The 15,349-nt window shown below is 59.1% G+C and overlaps 1 protein-coding gene and 1 long non-coding RNA gene across 8 annotated transcripts in view; one reads left to right on the top strand and one right to left on the bottom strand.

Moving 5' to 3' along the window:
* Window positions 1–5,761: 5,761 nt before the first annotated feature.
* On the bottom strand, window positions 5,762–9,355 carry LOC129138512 (uncharacterized). The gene is made up of 2 exons (XR_008541829.1): window positions 9,269–9,355; window positions 5,762–8,244 (listed from the first exon to the last, which is right to left on the bottom strand). It is a non-coding gene; the product is annotated as an uncharacterized LOC129138512 (long non-coding RNA).
* Window positions 9,356–9,762: 407 nt separating this feature from the next.
* Window positions 9,763–15,349, top strand: part of PDGFB (platelet derived growth factor subunit B) — a 62,722-nt gene continuing 57,135 nt past the window's right edge. For 3 of the 7 annotated variants that reach the window (XR_008541827.2, XR_001712712.4, XR_001712713.4), the window contains exon 1: window positions 10,215–10,394. Coding sequence is in view for 2 of the 7 variants with exons in the window: in XM_016939194.3 (XP_016794683.1) it covers window positions 10,332–10,394 (63 nt within the window). In the remaining 5 variants the exon portion in view is untranslated. Of the gene's footprint in view, window positions 10,395–10,717; window positions 11,328–15,349 lie in introns of those variants that run through there. The other 4 variants (XM_016939194.3, XM_515140.7, XM_063808240.1 and 1 more) reach the window with 4 other exon arrangements.

Below are 15,349 nucleotides of genomic sequence, written 5' to 3'. Positions count from 1 at the left end.
AGGCTTGTGATGCTCTGGAGATGAGCCCGGAGCCGAGGACGTGGGTGAGGATGCAGGGGCGCTGGCTTTTGCCCCCTGGCCTGCGAGCACCAGAGATGGGCCAGCAGCCCGGCCAAGCTGCCTGGGCTGGTCACACTGGCTTGGCCGGAGGTCTTCCAGGGTGTCCTGTTTCTGTGCCCACGCATCAGGCCACGCTACAGCGGGCGCCAGAGGAGGCTGCAGATTGTCCTGGATTCAGGGCCACCCTGGTGGGTGAAGGCTCTGCAGTCCCTGTGCTCAGGACCCTCCTGCTCCTGTCCAAGCCCCCTTCCTCCCTTCCCGCAAGTCCCACTGAGGCTCAGGGAACCCCTTGGGCCATCTGCCCTGGAAATGGGGAGAGGGGACTGGAAGTTCCAGTGGGCTGGTTCTGTCCACCACTGTGTGTCAGGCACAGGCAAAGGCCCCAGGGATGTTCAGAGCTCACCCCCGCCCTCCTTTCCTCTCTCCAGCTGCAGGAGGACCTGGGGAAGGAAGGCAGCCCCCACCCCGTGTATGCCAGATGAGTACACCGAGGGTCTGAGCTGGGAAGAGGCCTGCCTGGGACCAGGCACAGGGCAGCAGCTTCACCCATCAGCCTGGGCCCTGCCCACTGCAGTCCCGGCCCCTCGCGGTCGCTCCCTGCAGCCCACTGCCCTGCCGGGGCGGCGGCCCGGGCGCTCGCTGCTCCTGTTGATTTCACGTCATGACTCATGTTATCATGTTCTCAGGAGCTGAGTAACCACCTGGGTTATTTATACCCTGGCTTGGCAGGCTTCCTTCCCTCCTCCCAGAACTCGGGCAGGGAGGACGGGGTGGGGGTGGGGAGGAACCTGGGAGGGGGACGTGGACTAGAAGAAGGCAGCTGAGCACCCCCACGTCCCCTCCCCTGGGGCACCACCCCCGTAAGGCACCCCAAAATAACCATGCCTATTTCAGCATAACAGGATGGGCCTGCCTCGATGGCATGGACCTATAGGTGTTGTGATGGTCTGGGGAGGGGGGAGTTCCTTTCCCGAGCGAGTCACCCGTCTGGAAAAATAAAGAAGGAAAAAGCTGAAAAATTTTCCTTCCATCAAAACAGGAAGGAGCTGGGGAGGGGGATGGACAGGGAGATGAGGCTTGGAGGCTGAGGTGCATCCTCCCCTCCCCCACTGGTGGTCTTTAGGGAAGGGAAGCCCCGGCGCCTGGGGTCTCTAGCCTGTTCGGCTGGGGCTGGCGCCCTGGGTGTCTCCCGAGTGGGACATTGCTGGCTGCCAGGGGGTGTTTTCATCCTCCCTTCCTCCCGGGCCAGTGTACATTGGTTTACACCCACAATGCCTGTGTGCACGCAGGCCCCCCAGTCGCCCTTCACACTGCATCACACAGGCAAGCTCACCCTCCCTGCACGCCCCCACCAGATCCCACATGGGAAAATATCTCACTCACACTGGTGGGTGGGATGGGGGGATCTGTCTTTCTGGCTTAATTCATTCTTCCCTCCCTTTGAGCACTTTCCTGGGAGTGCTGTGACTTCAGTTCAAACCCAGCTCCACCTCTAACCAACAGGGTGATGTTAGAGAAGTCACTTCCCTCTCTGAGCCTCAGTTTTCCCATCTGTAAAAGGGGTATGATCCTTCCCATGCCGCTTGCTTCCCTTTGAGGCAGATTGTGCGACTGAATGAGGTTTGTGCCTCAGGTGCCTCAGCCAAGTGGGAGGAAGGTAACCACAGCTCCCATGTATGGAGTGCTCCATTTGTGCCAACCCCCTTCATTCATTTGCTAGCTTAACCCCATTACCAAATGGGACAGGTTCCAGAATCACACTCACCCAGGGTCCCACAGCTGGGAGGGGGCATGGTGAGCACTGTCGTTATCCAAGGAAGAACAGGGAGGTCCCCTGGTGCCCCAAGGGGGAAGGGGCAGAGGAAAGCCCATCCTCCATGGAACACTCCTTCCACCTGGGACCATCGATGATAACTCTGTGGCTTCAGCAGGGACGTGCCCCATCGCCAGAGCACATCTGTGCCCGGGGAGCACGTACTATGCCCATGGCTGCGGTGGTTCCTATTAAGACTCTTAGTCACTCACGCCGGCTGCCCTCTGTTTGCTTATTGACTTATATAACCACGGTCCCAGGGTGTTTATACAGTCGTCTGGGTCTTTCCGACTGTCTACCTGCCTGCCTGCTTTGGCCTGTAAGCCCCCTTAGGGCAGGGGGCTCCAGAGAGGTGAGCTGGTGGTGGAATGGCCAATTCCTCCCGAGGATAACCCCGGAGGCGTGCCATGCACGTCCGCACACACTCCCCACAATCAGATTGTGTCTGGATACCCATTCTACAGACGACGACACCGAGGCTGCGGACGTTGTTCCTCCAGGCCCAGGACTCAGTTTTCATGCCTGTAAAATGGGGATAACGTATTTTTCTCTCCCTGGATTGTTGGGTGGTTCAGTGTGTTAATGTATGAGTTTGAAACATATAAAATCACAGTGTTTAACTTTTTAAAAAGTACTTTTTTTTAGTACAGTTTTCAATTCACGGCAGCAGTGAGAGGAAGGCACAGAGATAGCCCATGGGAATCTATGGGTGAGTGAGGGTGAGGCCCCAGTGAACTGGGCAGGTGTGTTTTCATCTTTGCCTGCCTGGCAGATGGGTAGAGAAGTGCAGGGCAGCGATGTTGGCACTGAGCTGCCTGGGTTCAAGTCCTGGCTGTGCCCTCAGCCATCCCTGACTTTGGCAGAGCTGTTGTGGACCTTGGTTTCCCCATTTGTGAAATGGGGGTGGCAAGAGCTCCTCTCATGCCTACGTGTCGTGCAGCTCAAATGAGTTATTGCACCTACAGGTGCAGAGCCGGCTGTCCAACTGCACGGCCAAGGCTACACAGAGTTTGCTCTTATGAATACTGGTGGAAAGTTTGTGACTTTTATTTTTTTTTTGAAGCAGAGTCTCACTCTGTTGCCCAGACTGGAGTGCAGTGGTGTGATCATGGCTCACTGCATCCTCGACCTCCTTGGCTCAGGCGATCCTCCCGCCTCAGCCTCCTGAGTAGCTGGGACTACAGGTGCACACTACCACACCAGGCTGATTTTTGTATTATTACTATTTTTTTTGTAGCGATGGGGTTTTGCCGTGTTGCCCATGCTGGACTCCAACTCCTGGGCTCAAGTGATCCGCCTGCTTTGGTCCCCCCAAGTGCTGGGATTATGGGTGTGAGCCACTGCTCCTGCCTAAGTTTGTGACTTTTATACTGTGGCTGGCTTCCCATTCTTTTGATAGGCCCACCATGCTTCCTGCAGTTACAAGCAGTCTCCTCTAGCAAGCTGGGATCCCCACCAAGAGGGGTGCCTGCTCACTGCCTGTCTGTCTCTGCTTCCCAGCTCCATCCCTTCCAGAATCCTCAGTCAAACTCTTAGAAAGCGACTGAAGGATGCCCTGATTTGGAAAGGGCTGGCTAACTCATACCTATTCCATCGTTTCCCACCTGTGGACCCACCACAAGCAAATGGCTTCTGTCTCTGGGGTGGGGGTGGACCCGGGGCCCCCCTGAATCCTTGGGCCCACTGCCTCCAGCCCTGCATAGCCTCTCCATGTAGTCCGTATAATTTTGTATGTATGCATCATGGCATGAAGAAGGCTAGGCAGCTGCCATCTAGGCACACAGGGAGGCATTGTGTGGCTGGGAGGTGGCAAAGGTGTGGGCTTCGGCATCACAGCCTTGGATCAAATCCCGACACTGCTGCTTCCTTGCTGGGTGGCGGTGGGAAAGCCAGCATGCTTCTCGGAGCCTCAGCCTCCTCTCCTCCCCCGGATGAACAGATCAGAGCACCAGGAGTGGGTCAGGGCTCAGCCAGGCTCTCTTTCTTTGCTGGTCAAATGGTAATCACTGTCCTACCGCCTTCCTCAGGCTGTCAGCTCAAGAGCACGATTGGCCCAGGGCGAATGCTCTGCAAGGGAGGCTGTCCTGATGACGGGCTCACTCCAGGCCCAAGAGGCAGGCAGCAAAGGACGCTGTCAGGATGGGCCTTCTCTGGGGAGAGCCAGACTTCAAGCATCAAGGTGGGGAGGGGGGGCCCAGACCCCCGATAGGGTCATCCTCCAGCCCATCTGGCCTAGCTCCCTTCACCCCAGGACGGTTTCACTCGAATTCCAGCCAGCTTGCAGGGCAGGTAGGTCCAAGCTGCCCCGTCCAAACATCCTCTTCCTTGTCTGGAGCCTGGAGGAGCTAAAAATGCATCAGCTTTGGGAAAACAAACACTGCGCTTCCCTCGCCTTTGTATACAGGACAAGGCCCAAGGCCGCAGGGTGGGCTCCTCCAGGCTGGCTTAGGCCTGGGGGTCCATCTGTCTGCCTTCCTGGGGGTCTCCTCTCCTGCCTCCCTGACACTCACAGGCCAGTGGCCAGAGCCTCATTAGGGTGAGAAGGTCTGAGAGAAGTGGCGGGGGTTCTATGTAAGAACAACCTCCACCCTCTCCAGGTGAAGACCTGTGGCCCCTCTCCTAGTACTGGCTCTGGAGCTCAGAGGTGAATTTGCAAGTGAGGTAGGTGTGTGTGTGTGTGTGTGTGTGTGTCTGCAGTAATAACCATCGCTGTGATGACCAACATCTGTGGGGTGCTCACTCCAGGCTTTATCACTTCAGGTGAATTAACTCATTTAACCCAGTGAGGTAGGGACTATTGTCCCTACAACTTACAGAGGAGGAACGTGAGGCTCAGGAACGTTAAGGAATTTGCTTAAGGTCACAGAGTTAGTAGATGGTAGGGCAGGGCTTTGAACCCAGGTGGTCTTTGACGGGAAGCCTAGTCCCTTGCCCTCTCTCAGCCTCACTTTCCTCATCTGTATAATGGGCACATACGATGGCAATGCCTTCTCCCTGGGTGACTGTGAGGGTGAGGCAGGCAGAGGGGAAGGAAGTGCTTTGTGGACAGCCAAAGGCCCTGTAGACAGGGAGGCAGGGGATGGGGCAGCAAGGGGCATGGGGGAGCTGATGAGGGCCACGCGGAGTGGGGTAGGGCTTGGAGTCTCAGACCATTTGTGGCATGGTCTTGGACGGTCTCCAGCTTAGAGCCTCACTTCCTCTCCATCAAGTATGGAGAAGCAGAGCTGCCTGGCCCAGGTGTTGCTGGCCCCTCTCAGTGGCGGGGAGGCTCCCAGTGATCATCGCTCTCACCTTTCTGGACTTGAGGGCGTGAGTTTGCCCCCGGGATGGAACCCAACTCCTTCCTTGGTATTTCTTCACCCCAGCCAGTGTCCTGGACCCCCACGCCCAGGGTGTAAGATGCTCTTCATGGATGAGGGCTTGGATAGCTCTGAGCACACAGTCTAAAAAGCCCCCAACCTTGGGCAGCACCCCCATCCCCCACGGCTGTGGCCACTCTTTTTCCCTTTGGCTCAGATCTGTCCTGGAGTGGAGGGTGGAGAGTTAAGGGGGGTGTGGGCGCCCCCATCCCTAGCTCTGCTGGAGAACCTTATTTCCCAGTGGCCTGAACGCGAAGATGGGCGGGGGCCTTCCCAGTTCTCTCATTCAAGTGCTCCTCAGACCCAACCCTGATGAAGTTCCGAGGTCAGATGAGACCACGTGCATTCAGGGTGGTGTGGCTTCAGACCCTTCCCAGTTCTGATACCTCAAGAAGGGGTGCCCTTCAGGGGCCCTGTGCTTCCAAGCTTAGAGGCTCATGCTACAAGCCCCTCCCCAACTCTTTCCACCCTTTAGGAAGGGCCTGGCATCTCTGCAATAACTGGTCAGGACTCAGAAAGAGAAATGGGCAGGATTTTAATCATTTATTCATTCCTTCAGCGAGCGGCACTTCCTGAGCAGCCACTGTATGCTAGGAGCTGGCAGGAGGCCCTTGAACACTCTGGACTCAGTCTAGTGCTAGATTGATGATCGGGCCATGACGATGCCAGGTGTGCATGCTGTGGAGCCTGGAACAAGTGCCAAGCCTGGTAGGCCTTCTGGAGGAGGTGCCTGCTACACCCAGCCTGGCAGGAGGCAGACGAGCAGGTGTTATTAAAAAAAAATTTTTAGGCTGGGTGTGGTGGTTCATGCTTGTAATCCCAGCACTTTGGGAGGCTGAGTGGGGCAGATCACTTGAGGTCAGGAGATCGAAAGCACCCTGGCCAACATGGTGAAACCGTCTCTACTAAAAATACAAAAATTAGCTGGGCATGGTGGCAGGGGCCTGTGGTCTCAGCTACTCGGGAGGCTGAGGCAGGAGAATCGCTTGAACCTGGGAGGCAGAGGTTGCAGTGAGAAGAGATCGCACCACGGCACTCCAGCCTCGGCGACAGACCGAGACCCCGTCTCTGAGATGGCTCACTGCAGTCTTGAACTCCTGGGCTCAGGGGATTCTCCCTCCTGACTCAGCCTCCTGAGTAGCTGGGGCCACACTCAGATATAGATAGATAGACAGATAGATAGATAGATTTTTTTTTTTTTTTGGTAATTTTTTTTAAGAGATGGGATCTCGCTATGTTGCTGAGGCTGGTCTCGAACTCCTGGCTGCACGTGATCCTCTGGCCTCAGCCTCCCAAATTGCTGGGAATACAGGGGTGAGCCACCGCGCCTGGGGAGGTGTTCTTTACAGACTGTTCCTCTGCACGGAGAAGGTACAAGAAAGGAGCCCTTAGCACAACATTCAGGCCCAGGTGTCACGCAGGTGTCACGTAGCATTCAGGCCCAGGTGTCTGCTGGGCCCTCTTCTGCCACTTCTAACCCATGTACTGGCACCTGCACTGCAATGATTTGTGTCTATCTCACTGAGAGCATGGGAAGTCCCTGAGTGCCGAGGCTGGGACTCCTTCCTCATTCCATTTCTCAGCGCTTCACACAGGGTCTGCAAACAGTAGGCGTTCTACGATGCTGCTCTGAGTAGCCTTCCCTCTCCCCCAACTTGTACCTAAGTCAGAGTTCATATGGGTCCATCACTTTTTAGCTGGCAGAGCAGGTTCCCACATATTAATGTATGTGGCGCTCACCAAAGCGCTGTGTCAAAAGTGTCATCATTGTCATCAGCATCACCTGCCAGAAAATTGCACAGCACGGTGGTCTCAGCATGTGGGCTCTGTAGCTGGACTGCTCAGATTCAAGTCCTGGCCTTACCACTTACGGGCTGTGTGACCTTGAACAAGTGTCTTGGCCTCTCTGTGCTTCCATTTCCCCATCTGTAAGATAGGAATAACACATCTCACAGGAGCATGGAGAGGCTACAGGTAGAGTAAGAAAAACACTAGCTACCACATAGTCAGCTCACTAATCATGGTAGTTGTTACCATTCTATTTATAGAAGACACAGAAGGTCAAGGTCAAGATGACCCAGCTGTCCGGTGGAACACGGTTTTTATCTCTGAGTCGTTAGACTTCAAATCTAGTGTTTGGGGGTTATCTCCTCGTCCCGCTGCCCCATCTCCCTTGTCACCCTGTCTCCTAATTTATCTGTTTATACATCTGGTTGTCCTTCTCAATGGGGCTCTTCAAAGGCAGGGGCCTGCATTAGGCTGGTTCACACCTGTCTCCCCAGTGCCTGGAGCAGTGCGGGGCCACCAGTGAACTTGAAGGCTGCATGGAAGGATCCACGCGCTTGCTTCCTGCTAAGGTGTTTTGCTGAGCGCCTCCACATGGAGGACCTCATGGGAGCCTCCAGACCACTCCAGGAGGAGGGTAAAAATTCTCTACAACTGCACTGAGGTACAACAAACTGCACACATTTTGTTCTGATGTACGTATACACCCATAAGCCCATCACCACAATAAAAAATGACAAACATTTCCATCACCACTAAAATTTTGCCATGCCTCTCTGTTATCTCTCACTCCTTCCCATTATAGATTTATTTTTATTTCTTTAGAGATAGGGTCTTGCTCTGTTGCCCAGGCTGGAGTGCAGTGGCACAGTCACAACTCACCGCAGCCTCAAACTCCTGGGCTCAAAGCGATCCACAGTCTCCTGAGTAGCTGGGACTACAGGAGCTTGTCACCACACCCAGCTCCAGTTTATAAATTCATCTCCAGTTTATAAAGGAGGAAACCGAGGTACTGAGAGGTTAAAAAACCTTCCTGCAGACACTTGTCCAGCAAGTGGCCACTCCAGGATTTGGACCAAGGTGATGTGTCTTCAGGCTGTGTCTCTGCCACTGTGCCACGCTGCTGGGTGGTAGGCAGCAGTGGGTGGGTGCCTGCAGTGGTCTGTAAAGACCACCTGAGATGTCCTTCCTCCTCTGTTCCACCCTGTCCAGGTCCAAGAAGACAGTCTATGAAGAGAGAGCACGTGTGACTCTCTCAGCGTGCTCCTCTGTGAGAAGCAGGCTGACATCCCAAAGGGAAGGGCGGATAACAGAGACAGTGCAAGCGGAGGAGATGAGGGTGCCTCAAAGCCGGGAGGCTGGGTGATGCAGGAGCCTGCGTGTCCCGCGGGGGGTGCTGGGCCCAGTGTGAGTACGTGTGACTGTGACTGAGACAGTGTGACTGCTGAAGGCAGGGACACAGCAGCTCCCTGACTGGGGGTGGAAGGCGTTAACTGTGTGAAGGCTGGTTGTGGGTGGGTGGGCTCTGGGCCTCGAACCCGGGGGCTGAGGGAGATAGTAAACAGCAGGGTGACTGACGGGAAGATCATGTTGGTAGCCCTGCGAAGATGCTGCAGGGCTGTGGGGGTTTGTGTGACTTTGCAGTTCAACAAATTCAAATTCAGCCAACGCTGGCAGGGCCTGTTGTGCCAGGCAACCAGCTAGGAGGAGGAGACTCGGACCCAGCTTGCAGCTGAAGGGCGCTGGCTGCCGGGTTCTGTGGGTTCACCTTGCGGTGTCTTCCCTTGCTAACACTGAGTCCTTACAATAGCCCCATCTCCAGGTTGAGGCTAGATGGAGGGGACAGAGGGAAGTGACTTGCCCAAGGTGACCCAAGCTCCCGAGTGCCAGGGCAGGATCTGAATTCAGGCTCTCAGACTGCAGAGCCTGAGTCCCTCCCTGCCATGCCTGTGCCAGGGTGGAAATGTCTGGTCCTGGAAGGGAGCGTGGACTCCTGGCCTTGGCTCTGGAGACATCCCCCTAGACCACGTGGGCTCCTAACCTGTCCATGGTCACTGTGCTGAGGGGCGGGACGGTGGGTCACCCCTAGTTCTTTTTTCCCCAGGGCCAGATTCATGGACTGAAGGGTTGCTCGGCTCTCAGAGACCCCCTAAGCGCCCCGCCCTGGCCCCAAGCCCTCCCCCAGCTCCCGCGCCCCCCCCCCTCCTGGCGCTGACTCCGGGCCAGAAGAGGAAAGGCTGTCTCCACCCACCTCTCGCACTCTCCCTTCTCCTTTATAAAGGCCGGAACAGCTGAAAGGGTGGCAACTTCTCCTGCAGCCGGGAGCGGCCCGCCTGCCTCCCTGCGCACCCGCAGCCTCCCCCGCTGCCTCCCTAGGGCTCCCCTCCGGCCGCCAGCGCCCATTTTTCATTCCCTAGATAGAGATACTTTGCGCGCACACACATACATACGCGCGCAAAAAGGAAAAAAAAAAAAAGCCCACCCTCCAGCCTCGCTGCAAAGAGAAAACCGGAGCAGCCGCAGCTCGCAGCTCGCAGCTCGCAGCCCGCAGCCCGCAGAGGACGCCCAGAGCGGCGAGCGGGCGGGCAGACGGACCGACGGACTCGCGCCGCGTCCACCTGTCGGCCGGGCCCAGCCGAGCGCGCAGCGGGCACGCCGCGCGCGCGGAGCAGCCGTGCCCGCCGCCCGGGCCCCGCGCCAGGGCGCACACGCTCCCGCCCCCCCACCCGGCCCGGGCGGGAGTTTGCACCTCTCCCTGCCCGGGTGCTCGAGCTGCCGTTGCAAAGCCAACTTTGGAAAAAGTTTTTTGGGGGAGACTTGGGCCTTGAGGTGCCCAGCTCCGCGCTTTCCGATTTTGGGGGCCTTTCCAGAAAATGTTGCAAAAAAGCTAAGCCGGCGGGCAGAGGAAAACGCCTTTAGCCGGCGAGTGAAGACGAACCATCGACTGCCGTGTTCCTTTTCCTCTTGGAGGTTGGAGTCCCCTGGGCGCCCCCACACGGCTAGACGCCTCGGCTGGTTCGCAACGCAGCCCCCGGGCCGTGGATGCTCACTCGGGCTCGGGATCCGCCCAGGTAGCGGCCTCGGACCCAGGTCCTGCGCCCAGGTCCTCCCCTGCCCCCCAGCGACGGAGCCGGGGCCGGGGGCGGCGGCGCCCGGGGGCCATGCGGGTGAGCCGCGGCTGCAGAGGCCTGAGCGCCTGATCGCCGCGGACCCGAGCCGAGCCCACCCCCCTCCCCAGCCCCCCACCCTGGCCGCGGGGGCGGCGCGCTCGATCTACGCGTCCGGGGCCCCGCGGGGCCGGGCCCGGAGTCGGCATGAATCGCTGCTGGGCGCTCTTCCTGTCTCTCTGCTGCTACCTGCGTCTGGTCAGCGCCGAGGTGAGTTGCCACGGCGGCTGGGGCTGGTTCTTCATTCATTACCTTCGCCCCCACCTTCTGACCGCCCCCTCCTCTCCCTGCAGTGAACTTTGGACCCTTGCAGCCCGCGAGCCTGACGCCGGGCGCTGGGTGACCTCTTCGGGCTGGGAGCGAGGTCCGGGGGTGACAGGCTCTAAGGGAAGGCAACAGCGGTGGCTTTCTTTCCAACCGGCGGGCGAATCTGGCTCCCTAAGCCGTTCCGTGTCGGGGGAGGGTGTGTGTGGCCCTGTCCCCCACCCTTTGGGAACCCGAGAACAAGCCCCTTTCCGGCCGGGAGAGAGGGGGTGGGGTGGTGCCCAGGGTGCAGAAGGCAGCGCGTCCTCCCGAGCCCACTTCGGCGCCAGCCTCGGCTTAGGCTCTGTCCTGCCATCGGCTTGCCCAGGAGGTGCAAGCTTGCGCACCGGTGCCATCCACGCCGACCTTTGACGGGGCTCGGGTCCCACCCTGGCTCCCGGTCGGGGTCCGGGTGGACGCCCTCCGGCACGCGCAGGGCATGCCCGGCCCCAGAGCACGGTCTGGAAGCAGCTTGTGTCTCGGGCGCGGGGTTTGGGGTGGGAGTAACAGGGAGAGAGAGAGAGAGAGACGGAGAGAGGGAGAGAGAGATAGAGACGCAGGTAGGTTTCGGGCACTCGGGTAGGGGGAGGACTAGGGGCTCTGAAGGAATCCAGCCCCCGGGGCGCTGTGTGCCTGAGGCCTTGCCGTACCTGTGCCCGCGCCCTGCAGGAGGAAGCACCTCTCTCCCCCGCATGCAGGGTGCGGAGCGCGCCGCCTGCAAAAGCCTAGCTGCACGGGAGATGGGGTATAAAAACATCTGAGGGAGCGCTGGGGTCGGAGCCGTCCCCACCCCTCCCAGCCTCACGTAGCCGTGAGTTGGCAAGTCTACCCGGAATCCAGGTGGGAAAGGGGGCGGGGCGGGACGACGCGCGCGGTGGAGGGGAGGAGAGGGCAGCCGGGAGCGCGGCGTGACTGGGTACCGTCCCACCTCCGCCCGGCTGCGGCCGGGAGTCCGCACCTCGCCCGTACCTCGCCGGCTCCCGGGGAGGGTCGGCCCCTGCGGCCTCCAGCCAGGCGCAGGAAGGAGGCAGCGGCGGCGAAGGGGTTAAGGCGGAGGGCTCGGAGGCCGCGGCCCGGCCTTGGGCTGCCGCCAGCGCAGGTTGTTTTGACCACGGAGGAGCCGTCGCCGTCTCCTTTTGTTCTCGGGGCTCCTCGAGGGCCGCAGGCCGCCCGCCCGGGGGCCCCGCCCTTCCGCGGCCGCCCCCCGCGGCCCGCACCCGGGAGGGAGGACGCGGGGCTCGGCCGGGCCGCCTTCAGGCCCCTCCCGACGCCCCCTCTCCGCCTCTCCCGCAGCCCCCCGGGCCGCGGCCAGCTGTTGGGGAGGGGGTGGCCGGCCGGCCCCAGCTGCCGCCTCGCCTCGCCGTGGGACCTGGGGGCTGGGCCCGGTGCCAGGGCGTCCTGGGAACGGCGGCGCCCCGTGGCTGCTCTCCGCAGCCCACCCCGCCCGGGCCCCCGACTCGCTCACTCACCCCACGCATGCACACTCCTGGCCGGAGGCGATGCTGCGCTCCGGCGGGCGGGCGCGCAGAGCGACGGGCACGCACTACCGCGGCCAGGTCGCGCGCCCGCCGCTGCCACGCCCGTGCACTCGCGGGACACACGCGCGCGCACCGCACACAAACGCACGCACAGCCCCTGCACGCGCGGCCTGAGCACACGTGCGCGCACACCCACGCACGTACACAGGCACGCACGGGCCCCCGTGCACCCAGCGCCTGGTGCTCGCCCCCGCGCAACAGGTGGGCCCTCCGTGGGCCCTGGCACCTCACCACCTCTGTAGCGGCCCCATTTCCTTCCTGGCGTCCTGTGAGGGAGGGAGAACCTCCCATCAGCACCACAGCACCTACTTTTTTTTGCCTTGTCAGCCCGACGCCCCTCAAACCTTACCCATCTGTGACTTTTTTTCAACCACCTCCGCGTGGTGGAAAATGGTGGTGATGTGACTCTGAGGGGCACTGAGCTGTCCAGAGCGATTCCCCCTTCACATAAGCCTTCATTTGAACCTGCAAGACTGGAGGGACCTGGCGTGTGCAACCGCGGAGGGGGCTCCCACCCCTGGCTGTTGCATTCTCTTGGCTGATCCCAGCGTGCCCCGGGGAGGCCGCTGACAGCTGGATGTTTCCCCAGCCTCCCCTTACCATTTCCAGCTTCGTCCAGCACCTCCTCCTTCTTTCCCACAGCTCCACGGGCTCGTGTATCTGGGGTGGAGGCTGTGGCACAGAAACTGCCTTTCTCCTCACTTTAGTCACAGCATTCTTGAACACATGGCCACAGGCGCGATGTATGTGGCACTTTGCAGTTTATGAAGCACTTTGCTGCTAAGCCTGAGTGAGCCTCAGGCTGGCCCTGGGGGAGGGGACCTGCATGGGGATGGAACCACACAGGGGTCAGTCCAGGAAGGAGCTGTAATGGCCAGTGCTGGGAGCGTCAGGGCAGGCCTGCTGGTGGAGGTGGCCTTGGAGCTGGCCACGTCCTGGTCGTGCTCGGACTAATCTTTCAGCAGAAGGCAGGCAGCCGTGAGGCAGGGCTGGGTGGAGGGCCTGCCGAGGCCTCTGAGGTGCCATCTCCACCAGCTGAGCTGGCTTCCAGGAGGGCGAGTCCCACTGTCACGTGACGCGTCTGGCCTCAGCACACTTCTTCCAGGAAAGAGTGAAGGGCCCCACTGCCCTTTGCCATCCAGCTTCCTCTGGCTTTGCTAATGGCCCTAGGGGGCAGGAGACCAACTGCTGGAATCCCAGAGCCCTGGAGGTGTGCAAGGGCAGGTCAAACAGAATTTGGAGGATCTGGTGCAAGAGCCAGGAAGAGAGAGAGAGAGAGAGAGAGAGAGAGAGAGAGTGTGTGTGTGTGTGTGTGTGTGCGCGCGCGTCTGAGAGAGAGAGAGAGACTGACTGAGCAGGAATGGTGAGATGTTTATCATGGGCCTCGTAAGTACCTCTCCACGTCTTGTCTTCCCCTCCCCACATTGAGGAGCCTCTTCTGTGACAACTCTTCCTATGTTCTGGTTTATTTCATTGTTTATTACCTGCTTTCTCTACTGGAGTGTCAACCCCATTAGAGAGCTTTCCTCCTGGTCCCCACTTTTAGAACAGTGCCCAGAGCCCTGTGGACAATCAGTAACTATTTGTGCAAAGAACAATTAGTGCTGGGTTGGTGGGGAGGGCAGGACCTGGCCCCCTGTTGCTCCATGGCCCCACTGACTCCTCGCTTTGCTCTGCTCCGAGGGCAGCCCCCCTTTTCAGCCCTCTGGTAGGCATCCATCTTTCAAGGCCCCCCATCTTGAGAGAGAAGCATGTCTGTCTCTCCTCTATCTTGGGACTTGGGCTACCAGGATTAGACAGGACAGAGGAGAAGAAACAGAAAGAAAATCAGACTGCAAAGGTTCTGTGTATCTTTAGCTGGGGCTAAGTTTCTGCCACCTAAAAAAAAAAAAAAGAGAGAGAGAGAGAGAAGATTGGATTAGTGCAGAGTTCCCGAAGAATGGCAGAATCCCCTGGCCCCATCCCCTGGCTGGGATGGGGATGGGCAGTGATTGCCGTGGTTGCCAGTATTATAAATGGCTGGACTGGTTCCTCTCTTCCTGCTTTAATTTTCCTCTGCTCCTGCAAGAGGTGGGGAGGCCAGGGTTCTGGGCCCACGTGAAGGAGCAGAGGCTGAGCGGGAGGGTCCCAAGAGCAATAAAGAAGGGGAATGCTAGGTGGGAAACACTGGTTCTAATGGCTTCTGTGGTTTGCCCCGAGAGGGCTTCTTCAAAGGGGTTGGTTGGCTTTGGCATTCGATCTAAATAAGGCCTGCGACTCTCAGGCAGGCAGGCTCTGGGAGGCCTCATCAGCTTCTTCCTCTGCCAGCCACAGACAACGCCCCTGGTTGCTTGGGACTGTGTGTCCCTCGGTGGGAACGGCAGGCGGGCCGGGGAGTGTGTATCTGTGTGTGTGTGCTGGGCCCAGGAGGAGGGTGGGGTTCAAGCCCCTTTGATCTGCCAGCCTGGTTGGGAGCAGATCACTCACCTGGCCTCACGCTCGCTCGTGCCCTTCCTACCTGCTGCAGCTGGCGCTGGGGGCGGGGTCGGGGGAGGCTGTTTACCTTGGCTCCCACGGCTGGCTTTGCCCCAGCTGCCTCCTCGCCACGCCCTCAATCTGCCAGAAACCCCAGGCCTGAGATCTTGGGGCAGCTTCTTCAGGGTGCCAGGCCTCCTTTCCCATCTCTGAAGTGAGCTGTCCACCTGGAGGCCTGGGGAACCTGTGCCCAGGAAAACCAGGCTCCGGGCGGCTCACCTTCCCATACCAAGAAGAGCCTGTGACTCCCAACAGGTGCTCATGCTCGTCATCCCCAGAGCATTGCATCCTGGAGCTGAGCACGTGCTGAGTGTACCCCGACCCTCACCCACCCCCAGCCCCGGAAGGGCCTTGTAAGCCCACACGGCCCAGGCTCTGCCAGTGTGGAGGTAGGGTACCATTTCCTGTGGCCCAGCACAAGGGATAATGCAAAGTCACGCACTCTTTCATGGACAGGCAGCTCTCCACCCACTCCTTGTCATCCTCAAAAATGTCCTGTGCTGCTGGCCCTGAGCACGTGTGCCACTCGCTGCTGCCCACAAAGGAGCCATCCGGAAAGAATTAATGATGATGACAGTGACAACTCATTAAGCTCCCATTATCTGCTGGCAGCTCTGCTCTGTGCAATTATGCCTCCCAGTAACCCCGGGTGAGGTATTATTAGCCCCATTTAAAAGATGCAGAAGCCGAGGTTTTAGATTGTGACAAGATTCCAAGAATCCAGGTTGCCCTGGCGTCTGGAGCCCTTGCTCTTTCCTCTGCTACAGGGTTTCTCAGCCTCTGCACTCCTGATGTCTGGGAAGGCCGTCC

Source organism: Pan troglodytes, chromosome 23 (assembly GCF_028858775.2).
Source record: "Pan troglodytes isolate AG18354 chromosome 23, NHGRI_mPanTro3-v2.0_pri, whole genome shotgun sequence".
In the NCBI taxonomy this organism is placed as follows: domain Eukaryota; kingdom Metazoa; phylum Chordata; class Mammalia; order Primates; family Hominidae; genus Pan; species Pan troglodytes.
Note: the sequence above shows the minus strand (reverse complement) of the source record. Positions and strands in the feature narration are given on the sequence as shown.